Consider the following 12,449-nt stretch of genomic DNA (forward strand, 5'->3'; position numbering starts at 1 on the left):
TCAGTGTATTAAAACTGATAATACTTCCAACTTTGCTAAAGACTCATCTGCATGCTTAACTCTGTGTATGAATGCACAGGGAAAGCAGGTGTGAGTGACTCATGCATTTTTAAGTGTAAGCAATAAGTTTGTGTGCTTGTATAAATCTTATTTTGATAGAGATCCCTAAAAAAGAGGAACATTACTTGCAGCATTCAGTCAAGAAGATCGAGTATTTATAAAGCAAAGAAGATGTTTTAAATATTTATAAAAACTTATAAAGCTTGGTTGGCATGACTAACCCTCCCTTCATTATCTATACATAAATCCACTTTTCTACAGAATAAAACATAGCCAGGTAGTGGTTCATCTTTTCATAGATATTAGAACCATTGTTTCCTATACGGTGAATGGGCAATACATATTTCTTAGATGGTGAAGAAAAAAGGGGTAAGTATTTGAAAATTCTTAAGATACTTACCTACTGCTGCAGGAAAGAATATAAGATGTCATACATTGCAAGTCTGTCTTTTTTCATTTCTTTTAAAAATGAATAGATCACAATGCAGGGAAAGGATTTGAGGGAGAACATATGTATTTCCTGATTGCCCAGAGGATCTACAACAGCCGGAAGCAGTTTTATTCCTATTTTTAAGAGTTTCTTCCAATCCTCTCTCCGCTTTCCTGAATGGAACGGGACAACTCACCACCGCTAACTCGCTGCAGCCAACTTCTCATGGCTAGCTCGCCACAGGACAATTCACTGCAGGACAAATACAAAAGATAAAGTAATTTCAGTGGAACCATGGCTAATAATAATAAAATTAAGTAAATGCAGAAATACAAGAGTTACAATAATTTTGATGAAAATGTGATCAGCAATAATAAAAGTAACAGCATTGAATTTTCCCATGGCAAATTGTCTTGCATCGAGTTGGCCGTGGGTCCTGCACCGAGTTGACCATGGTGAGTAGGCTATGGTGAGTTGGCCATGGTATATTGTCCTGGACCCTTCTGAAAGGAATGATTACATATAGTCATTAATTTTTATTTATTTATTTTATTTTAATTCCATTTATATCCCGCCCTTCTCCGAAGACTCAGGGCGGCTTACAAGCTTAGCAGTTGTAATGGCATTTAATGGCATTAAATAGCATTATTTGAAGTCACAGAGAAATTTTCCTATTAGGGATGTTACTCCTATATTGAGTTGTGGCTATTATGCTCGAAATGTAAAAGGATATATTTATTAGTTTACTTCAGATTTATTTATTTATTTATTTATTTATTTATTTATTTATTTATTTATTTATTTATTTATTTATTTATTTTATTGGATTTGTATACCGCCCTATTCCCGTAGGACTCAGGGCGGTTTACAGGGCAGTTAAAACCATGAATACAAAAAATTAAAAACAAATAAAACAATTAAATTAAATTCAAGCCCCAAGAGTAAATCTAAAACCCAGTTAAATTAACAACTCCACAGTCTGGACCAAACAGATCAAAGAGCCAAGTTTTCAGGTCCCGGCGAAATGAGCGAAGGTCGGGGGCAGTCCTAAGTTCTGTGGGTAGTTGGTTCCATAGGGCAGGCGCACCCACAGAGAACTCCCTTCCCCTGGGAATAACCCACCGGCATTCATTAACTGGCGCAGTAGGATACCATGGTCGATGGTATCAAAAGCTGCTGAGAGGTCTAATAGGACTAGGATAGAGGAACAACCCCTGTCCCGAGCCCGCCAGAGATCATTCACCATTTACTCTACGATTTAGCTCTGAGATGCACACACACATTTTTACCAAGAACATTTTTGTTTAGCTTTTTTCTTCTATGTTTTCTTTTTATTTCTCATCATTGGCAAGGCTATAAAAAAGTGAGAAAATCCAGACATTTCTATAGAGATGTGATGGTATGTTTAGAGCCAAAGAGAGGTTACATTCTAATCTGCTGGATATTCTTCTGTTACCAGTTAAAAGAGCTATCACCTCTCCTGTCCAGTTGCTGAGATTTCTGGAACCTCACATTATTCTTTTTCAATAAATCTTGATAAATAAATTCTGGAAAAACCTTGCTTTCTGTAAATATACATTAGGATTATCTGATTTTCTCAGTAATTTTTGAAGAGCAGTATAAAATAAATATGTATAAGAATTGCACAGCTCACACCTGACGGTAGTCAGCAGCTACAGACTTTTCTTGTTGCAATTTTTCAGAGAAACTTGTATAGATGATTAGGAAGGAAGAAGGGAGCTTTCAGATTCCATATTTTGCAATGAGTTCTGTAACAACCTTTCCCCACAAGGATAACTCACACTGTATGCATTAACATTGCCATTGCCATTTTTTGTTGCTGAAAAATCCAGAAATGGCTTTCTTCAATTAAGTAGTTTCTAGTGTGCAGAATTTACCTTCAGTGAAATTATCAGGCCTTGAAAAATGTATTAATTAATGACTTTGTTCAGAAATGCAGCTATTGAGACCCCCAGTGAAGGAGGCCATTCAGAGACACATGTAGAATGCCATAGCATGTAGAATGTCATAACATGCTAACACATACAGTAGGAAAGAGTAGAGAGAAGGGAAGGTAGAATTGGGCAAAGGACCAGAAAAAAGGGTTAGGATAATTTACTTTGTAAGTTGTACAACACAATTGGAAGGCATCAGCTCAAGCTATCCTATTCTACAGGGTACAGTCACTCAAGCAAGGGAATCTGTCTAATTTCATTTCTCATGCTACTACCAAAGTTGCAGAATGCCATCATCTCTGTGTTCCTAAAATCAGGATAATTAATTTTGACATTTGTGCACATTCTTCCATGCAAGACAATGATAACCAGGCATTCATTTAGGAGCCTCCTTTGGTGCAAATAGCACTTTTTTCTTGCTTAATTCAGTGCAGGACATGTGGAACTGAAGCAGAAATATTGCATGTTCTCCATTGAAAGAATGAATGAATGAATAAATAAATAATAAGAAATTAATTTTATGAGCAACTATTTGAAGGGATTAGAGATTAAGATTTTTAATAAATTGCTTACTTTTGATAGCTCAGGATTTTTCCTGAATGATGAGGCTTTAAAGATATGTTTATAAGATAGGGGAATAAGAAACTTTTTGTTCTATTTTTTAGAGAAAGTAATAAGTTACTGTGTTAAAGGTAAAGGATTGTGAAGCTGATTTATTTGATTTAGATAAAAATGTATTGTTACATCTGGTAACACTTAATAGACTTTTGCTTATTAAGCTTGAATTATGGGGCTTTCTAATTTGTTTATAGATAAGAGATGGAATATGGGAAGAAGAGTTTCCTCTTTAGTTAGAATTTGTTTGTACTTGTTTGATGAAGGGATAAGTTATTTTTTATATATCCTTTTTCTCTTATATTTTTCTCCTTTTTTCTTTGCACTTTTCAATTTTTTCTTTACTTTTCATATTTTTTTAGTTTGCATTATTTTTTTATCTTTGAATGTTTAAACCTTAATAATATATATATATATATATATATATATATATATTATTAAGGTTTAAACATTCAAAGATAAAAAGATATAATGAGCAACTTGATCCCGGGAATATATATATATATATATATATATATATATATATATATATATATATATATATATATATATATATATATATATATATATATATATATATATATATATATATATATATATATATATATATATATATATATATATATATATATGAAAATATGTTAATATTCCCGGGATCAAGTTGCTCATTATATCTGTTCAATCCCCAAGCTGGTTGATCCCTGCATAATTTAGGATGATTCTGTTTTATCAAACATCCATAATCTTCCCCAATGATATAGCATTGCCTATCTTGTAGCAAATAAGGACATTCAACAGAGCCCTTTGACAAGTAAAAATATAGGCATATCCTTATTTAAATAGGACTTTCAGGGTTCAGTGTTATAAACACCTTACTATGTCGCATATTTTGTTGACTTTTTTTTAAAAAAAGTTGTTGGTGTCAGTTGCATATGGGTTGCAAATTGCTTTTGTACAATTTGTAGAAGTAACTAAATAAAGAACAAAACATTGAGGAACTGGGAGAAAGTTAAAAGGGCTTCTATCTGCCTTTGATCTACATGCTTCTGCAGTCAGGCTTTTTAGCAGACATCTTGGAACAGTGAGATTCTGAAAGTGGCTTGACTTACTGCAGAGGAGATGATTGTTGTAGAGATGAAAGTTCCCTTTAAGCAAAAGAAGTGGGTGGAGTGATAGCCTGGAATAGATTGTTAAAAGACCTTCAAAGCTCAGAGATGTGAGCCTGAAAGGATGCATAAAATTAATTACCATTTTTTGAAAACAGGTTGATATTTGCCCATTGATAACACATGCTGAGGTCTCGTGTGCTTTGCTATTCTTAATTTATCAAGATTTACAAAATAAGGATGCCTACCAAGATGGACTATTATCTCTGTTAGATGAGTTCAATTTCTGCTGATCATCCTCTTCTCTTTCCTTCTATTTTTTTTCAGCATTATAGTTTTTTCAAGAGTACTAAGTCTCTGCCTAATGTCTCCAAAATGTCATATTTTGAATTAGATCATTTATGCCTCAAGTGAGAAAATTGGATTGATTTGGTCTGTGATCCATTTGTTTGTTTTATTGGCTACCTGTGATACTAGTTTTCTCCAGCATCAAAGTTCAAAAATAACTTTAGTCAAAAGTATCAATGGTCTATCTGCCCTTCTTCAGAATCTAACTTTCAGTTCTATACAATGTCATAGGGAAAACCATTGGCGGCACAATCCTGATCTTTGTAGATACAGATATTTGGGGCTTCTAAATATCTTTTCCAAGACTTTCATTGCTACCCTACTAAGTGCTAGTCTACAGTATATTTCTTGAGGGCTGATTCCTTTAATTTACTTTAGTGCCTTCATTGTCAGTTCTACAGTTGTTTTGTTACATCTTTAATTTAGTCTAAATATAGTTCCATTTTTCTCTGCAGCTTCAGATTGTTGTTTTTTCCCCTGCAGGGCAACATCAGGAACTAAACATGCCAAATCTAGCCATATCATAAACATCATTAGGAATTGAAATGAAGCTTTACTCTTACTCTGTAACATGTTGAATTCCATCTATCTATGCAATTTTACTGATAAATACAAGAATCATTTACCATTGCATTGCAGTATGAAATGATGCCTCTGCTGTTGTCACTAATGTGATCTTCCTCCTCCTTCAGCATCTTCTTATATCTTTGCTGCTTGCTTTAGCAGGACAACCACCATAAGATGACCTTTATGTCTTGGATGATCCTGCTGGAAGTGCATACTTTTGGCATAAACTCTTGCTGTTCTTTTCTTATCCTTCTCAGGAACAATAGACACCAAAGATGAGGCAGCATATCATGGGAAGAGGCAGCTTGGAAAACATCACTAATTATTTGTTACCAATATATGACTATCTTCTTCACAGTCATTTGATCTCCTAAACTAGCTTTTAATTTTTAAAAAAAGAAAAAAAAGATTCATATTAAATGCCTAAATAGATTCATTGCCTTTTGTTGCACAGGTTAATAAGTTTCTTCATATAATGGAAGTGTTTTTGTGAAGTGTTAATTGCTTGTAGTTTTTGATGATGTAGCCATTAGTTTTCATTCTCAAAGCCCACATGCTGACATGTCATGACATAGAATCATATTAGTAGATCAAACTTTGGGTCATGTTGCCACTATTCTCAGAGTACGTCAATTTGACTTCCAAGTGGAACAGTTACAAGAAAGTAATCTTGGAATTACAGATCTATATTTTTGATCAAAGTTAGATAAAGACTATGTATCTCAGTATCAAGGTAAAGATGCACTTGAATTGAACTTGATTCCTGCAGTTTTCTTGGCAGTGTTATAGAAGTGGCTTTTCATTATTGCTTTCTTATTCTTAATTTAACCTACATCTTTGGAATTTTCTAGTTAATTCATGTAGGAGAGTGCCCTCTGAAAAAAGGCAAGGTTGACTAGCTGCTTTCAATTGAGCTTACCTGGCCTTGACCTTGTAAGGTAAATAGGGTCAGGCCTGTTTAGTACTTGAATGGAAGACCACCAGGGTATTTATGCTTTCATTTTTTTAAAAAAAAATCCCATTTAAAAGTTTAAAATGCTGAAGTTTGTCCATGTACATGTATCATTTTAATAAACCTTGTTTTGTAAGCATAGCTGCTCCTAGAGATATTAACTAAAAGTTTGGAAGGAAATAGAGGGCCTTATAAGACTTTTAGGTTCTGTGCAGCCCTGTAATGTCTAACAAAGAAAGCATTACTGTTCTTCACTGCATGATGAGTCAAAAGAGGACTGTTTTGCATCTGTTGCTATGTGAGCTTTGGAAAGAAGTTAATGCAATTCACATCACTCTTAATTTTTGCCACCTTGTTTGTGTCCATGCAGAAACATGGTCGAGGTCAAGTACTCTTTGACCTGGTCTGTGAGCACCTTAACTTGCTGGAGAAGGATTATTTTGGACTCACGTTCTGTGATTCAGATAGTCAGAAGGTATGTTGGGCTGGTTTAAATAAAGTTTGTGGTTTGCCTATTTCAGATGTGGTTATGTAGGATTTCCTCTTAATGTGCTCTCATACTTTTTTCAGAATTGGCTGGATCCTTCTAAAGAAATAAAGAAACAGATTCGCAGTGAGTAGTTCAAAGCATGGATATTTAAGACTTCTCAATCTGGAAATCATCATTCAAAAGTATATAGTCAAGAACTTAATATAAAGCACATTGCATAATAAGATCACTGTGTAAATTATTAACATTCATTTGAAATGCTTTAGACTACGAAATTACAATGGTTTTACTGGCTGTTGAAATACACTACTAATGAATGAGATGTTTCTGGGCCTCTGTATGTATTTCAGATGAATTTCCACTACCAATTTTCTACCAGGTAGACTAGGAATAACTAACAGAACTAGATTTACTCTGCCTGAGGAGAGAGGCTTTCTGAGTCTCTGGCTCTCATTTTCCAGCCCTGCTGTCTTTGCATTTAGAGATCAATTCTTCAGATAGTAATTCTCATATTTTTTTTTAAAAAAGCACAGAATTCTTGTCAGCCCCATCCCCTTTTTCCAATTCATCAGAAATGAAGGATATATCCATCCCACCGGGTACTACTGTGCATTCAAGCGATTCCATTTGTAACCTTTAGAGATAGAAAAGATCCCAAAATTGTTCTGGCAGAGTTTCTTTTCTACCAACTCCATAAAATGATCTCCATGAAACCCAAGTGTGTTACACAAACTTTATGAAGCACAGTTTTGCTTCACAAAAGTAAAGCAAATAATGTTTCTGATATTTGTGAGCAAGAGAGTCTCAGGTTTGTATCTTAGATTTTTAAGAGCTGGCAAAATACCTCTTAGTGACTTTTTCTTCAAAAATAGCTGGCTATGGGATAGGTTTGTAACGCAGCGTCTTGAAGAGATGTTGCTGGAGGTCTTTCCCCAACAGCAGGCTCTCTTGAGGATTTGAGCTTGTTACCATGGCAACACCATAGTCACTGTCTCTCTGTACAGCAGAGACTCTTTTGCTTATTGCAAACCTTAAAAGGCAAGCATACCTGCTGTTTGCCTCAGCCATTAAGATCCAGGAAAGCAGAGATCTCCACTAATTCTGAGGAGTGTGTCTTTTTAAAGTCCTTTATAGCTTCCTTAGAGATTTAGAGTAAAGGGGAATGTGAGGCAACTCAAAAAAGAAATAAAAACCACATGTGAGAGAGGCAATCAAAAATGCATCATCACCTAAACATGTGCCCTAATATTTTTCCCTTTTCTTCTCTCTCACTTATTTAGGTGGCCCCTGGAATTTTGCCTTCACAGTCAAATTTTATCCACCAGACCCAGCCCAACTCACAGAAGACATCACCAGGTAAGTAAAAATGTATCTTTCTTGGCCAATTCTTACTCAACTCTCTTAAAAGGAAAATAGTTGAGTTCACACACTAATGAAGTCATAGTTTATTTTATCTGTGTGGAACAACTCTCAAAAGTTGGAAATACACAACATGCCATGCCAGTTTGTGTTCAGAAAAACTTCCTGTCTCTCCTTATTCACTCCCTCAGAAGTATTCCAAGAACTACTTGAAGGGGAACAAAATAACATGACGATTTCCCAGGGTATTGTTCCTTATGCTAATATTGGTCATTGGAAAGAAGGAACATTCTTCCAGAAGCAATAAGTTGGCCTTAATAATATTACTCCAGTCATGTTGGGAGTGCTGAAGCACTTCCGGATTGAAAGGATTAGCCAGTGACATACTGTTGCCTGGGGGATGCACAGTTGGGGGCTCCTTTCATGTCCCTGTTAAGTGGTACCCAGTGCTTTTTTTGTAAAAGAAAAAGGTGCCGGAACTCACATATGTCATACAACCCACCTTGTCTACCCTACAAGGTTCCATCCAAAGAAAGTGCCGGAACTCCCTTCTGAGCATTCTATGAGAAAAAAAGCCCTGGTGGTACCCATCTATCTACTTGTGGTCTCCTGCTTTCAGACTGCTGGGTCGGCAGAAGCTGGAGCAAGTGACAGGAATTCACCCTGTCCTGTGATAGCAACTGGGTCTCAAACATGAGCCTGCTGATTGTCAACTCAGCATTCTAACCACAGGAGCCACCTTGCTCTTTGTCCTAATAATCATTTGCATTCTTGGTGTTGAAGGGGAGGGGAAGTTTGGATCAGAGACCTTGGTGCTGTTTCCTGATTGGCTGCCAAATGGAGGTAACTTGTTTTGCAAAAAGCCTTCATTGTATTATTAATTCCCTGTATTTTCCTGTTAAATAGTCCATCACCTAAATATTGTGGCCTTACTTAAATGATACCATTTTTTAGTCACATAAGATTAATTAAAACTGGATGTTCATTAAGTTTCTGGTGAGCTTTGTTGGCTTTCCCTCACTTTAAGCAGATTTCCAAATTTAAGTTATTAAAATTCAGGATTCTGATTGCTGAGTTTATCAGATTCCCCAGAAGACTATTTTGTAAAATGGACATGCTGTAATTAATGGTGGACTAGTAGTTAAACAAGCTTGTCTGGAAACATGACCATCTCTTGGCTGTTTACTTTTCTTGTGGACATTTCAACTTTCTGACCTCTTCCTACCCTTAGGTATTACTTGTGCCTGCAACTCCGAGCAGATATTATCAGCGGACGTCTACCATGTTCTTTTGTAACACATGCACTGTTAGGCTCCTATGCTGTGCAAGCTGAACTGGGAGATTATGATACTGAAGAACATGTTGGCAATTATGTTGGTGAACTACGTTTTGCTCCAAATCAGACCAGAGAATTGGAAGAGCGTATTATGGAGCTACATAAGACTTACCGGTGAATATATTTTTACCTACTACTGCTAATATCAAGACAAAAAAAGTTTTAGAAAGATTTGCATAACCTATATTTTCCTATATTTATCATAAAAAATCCTTTTAAACAAATGTCAGCCTTTTGCTCATCAGTGTTTAATTTTCTTATTTATTACTTTTCTTTCTGTCTTATTTTATCTCTAAAGGGGCATGACACCTGGAGAGGCAGAGATTCACTTCCTGGAGAATGCCAAGAAACTTTCAATGTATGGAGTTGACTTGCATCATGCTAAGGTATTCTTAGTGAAAAGATGGAGTTTTGAGGACATATAAAATCCTGGATTTTTCTGAAGCAATATTTATTCCTTTTTTAAAAAGACTTGCTTAAATTATGCACCATCCATTTATACCTATGTGTTCTTTCATTTGAGATACTGTGCTTAAACATAAAATATTACTTCGTCTTGTGACAAATTCTGTAGAAGACATTGCTTCATTTAAAATTAAATTGTATGGTTGCTATCATACAGATAGCTATTTTGATATCTAAGGACAATAATTTAGAAATTGAATTTGGTTTTAAAAAGATCACGGTATTTTGCAACCATGCTGTGGAATATTTTCAGTAAGAATGGACTGGAAAGTAGAAATTTTATTTTATGAAAGATTTAAAGAGAAACCTAGAAACATATTATACTTATTTGAAAAAGCCCCATTATGGAATCTGTTCATTTATTTTTTGCATATTTTGTACTCCCTGTCCTCTCTGTTCCTTAGATTTTTCTCCTTTCCTTTCTGTATTAGTTATTGCATTATTCCCTTACATTTGGCTCTGCAACAAAGAAGTTAATTCTGAAGCCATTTCCCATTAGTGAGATTAAGATTTATACACACTTGGAGGAAAAAAAACTTGTGATGGGGAAGCTGCTTTAGTGGAGCATTATAGTAAGTGGAACTGTGCAGCTATATCTGGAAATGAAAAGAAGCAGCCACGTAAAGCTGCAAGCATTTGAAATTATAAAAAAATATGTGTCAAGCAGTTTAATGCCCTATTCCAGGGGTAGGCAACCTCGGCTCTTTTATGACTCATGGACTTCAACTCCCAGAATTCCTGAGTCAGCTATGACTCAGAAATTCTGAGAGTTGAAGTCCATGAGTCATAAAAGAGCTGAGGTTGCCTGCCCCTGCCCTATTCCAAAGAATTATTTCCTACCTAATATATCCCTGATATTTTTTCCTGGAGAATAGAATGGAATGGAATGGAATGGAATGGAATGGAATGGAATGGAATAGAATAGAATAGAATAGAATAGAATAGAATAGAATAGAATAGAATAGAATAGAATAGAATAGAATAGAATAGAATAGAATAGAATAGAATAGAATAGAATAGAATAGAATACTGTAGTTGGAAGGGACCTTGGAGGTCCAATCCCCTGCTGAGGCAGGAAACTCTATACCATTTCAGACAAATGGTTGTCCAGTATCTTCCAAAGTTGGAGCGTTTACAACTTCTGGAGGCAGGTTGTTCTACTGATTAATTGTTCTAACTGTCAGGAAATTTCTCTTTAGTTTTAGGTTGCTTCTCTTTTTGGTTTAGTTCCATCCATTGCTTCTTGTCCTTCCTTCAGGTGCTTTGGAAAATAGCTTGACTCCCTCTTCTTTGTAGCGGTCTCTCAAATATTGGAAGACTGCTATCATGGCACCCCTAGTATTTCTTTTCATTAAATTAGATATACACAGTTCCAACAAACATTTTTTGTATGTTTTAGTGTTCTTGGTGCAATCCACAGCTCTCAAACCTTTTAAGGATCAGCTAGTATTTTCTTTCTTTAGTTTTTAATATACAATAATGCTAACTTATATGGGTGTAAATTGTGGTCCGCTTGGTATTTAAGTGGGAAATGTGTTGATTTGTCCTTACTCTTAGATGCATTAACCTTGGTTTTTTGCCTGTTTAAAATTGCTTTGTACTGGCAGATTTCTGTGTATTAATGTTTTCCTCTCTTGCCCAGGATTCAGAAGGCATTGACATCATGCTGGGCGTTTGTGCCAATGGCCTTCTCATATATAGGGACAGGCTAAGAATAAACCGTTTTGCCTGGCCCAAGATTCTCAAGATTTCATACAAAAGAAGTAACTTCTACATCAAAATTCGACCTGGCGAGGTAAGCATTTCCACACAAAAAAAAGAAGTGTTTTTTTTTAAAAACGAGAGAATAAAGAAAAAATTCCTTTTCATCCTGTAATACCTGATTTCCTGGCTGAGACTGAGGAGCTCTTTCTTCCCCTCCTTTTGGGTTCATTATGCAGATTATCATTTTGAAGAAAAAGGTTCTTGTGTCGGTTGTTTTTGGCATAATGGAACAATGCCAGCCACTCCAGCTTTTGTGATTTACTTTATATTGGGGGCAGGAGTAATTAGCCTCAAAAAAAATAGTAACAAGTGATCATATGAAGACTAAAACTACACCACACTTTCTGTATTTCAGAGAGCTCATCTATACACTATCCTTGCCCTAGTGCTTAGAGCAGAGGTGTCAAACTGGGCCAGATGCATCATGCCGAAACTGCACCCATCCCAGCTCCGGCAATGGGGAAAAAGTCACGATATGTCGTGACACGTCATGTGACGTTGCGAGTTTGACACCCTTGGCTTAGAGGCTTACATTTTTGGAGAGTAAATCCTTCCAAGGGAGCCTCTATCTCAGTAATAGCCTGCTACTAATGCAAGCTGAAGCCTGATTAAGGTGATTTTATGGAAAGATCACCTTATATTCCTTCTTCAGTAAACATGCTGATTTATGTTGAAGCAGCACCTCACTGGTACCCGCAGGTCTTCAATTGGCCTACAGTAGAATTGTTCCTCCCATCCAGTTGCTGGGCTTGTTCTGTGCCTCCACAGCTATTTCCATGGTGGCTGACATAAAGATTGGATGCCTAGCAAATAATTTCCACCTTTTGGAGGGATAGGAATAGCCAGTAGATCTTCCGTGACATTGATATTCACATTGGAGATACACCTGTCAGTAGTTTGCAAGAAATTAGGTCAGTTATATAATTGTTTATAAAGCTCGTCCTGTTCAGAACTCCATTCCCTAGGCAGCAAAAGAATCCAAAGTTGTAGGGAGCAGCAGGA

The 12,449-nt window shown here is 35.9% G+C and overlaps 1 protein-coding gene across 9 annotated transcripts in view; it reads left to right on the forward strand.

Moving 5' to 3' along the window:
* The window catches only part of EPB41L1 (erythrocyte membrane protein band 4.1 like 1), a 194,112-nt gene that overhangs the window by 135,613 nt on the left and 46,050 nt on the right, over positions 1–12,449 (forward strand). For all 9 annotated transcript variants that reach the window (XM_081323138.1, XM_081323130.1, XM_081323137.1 and 6 more), the window contains 6 exons: positions 6,404–6,508; positions 6,604–6,646; positions 7,804–7,879; positions 9,114–9,332; positions 9,517–9,604; positions 11,326–11,478. In XM_081323138.1, coding sequence (XP_081179264.1) covers positions 6,404–6,508; positions 6,604–6,646; positions 7,804–7,879; positions 9,114–9,332; positions 9,517–9,604; positions 11,326–11,478 — 684 coding nt within the window. The remainder of the gene's footprint in view (positions 1–6,403; positions 6,509–6,603; positions 6,647–7,803; positions 7,880–9,113; positions 9,333–9,516; positions 9,605–11,325; positions 11,479–12,449) is intronic.

This window comes from Vipera berus, assembly GCF_964194415.1.
Source record: "Vipera berus genome assembly, chromosome: 3".
NCBI classification, from domain to species: domain Eukaryota; kingdom Metazoa; phylum Chordata; class Lepidosauria; order Squamata; family Viperidae; genus Vipera; species Vipera berus.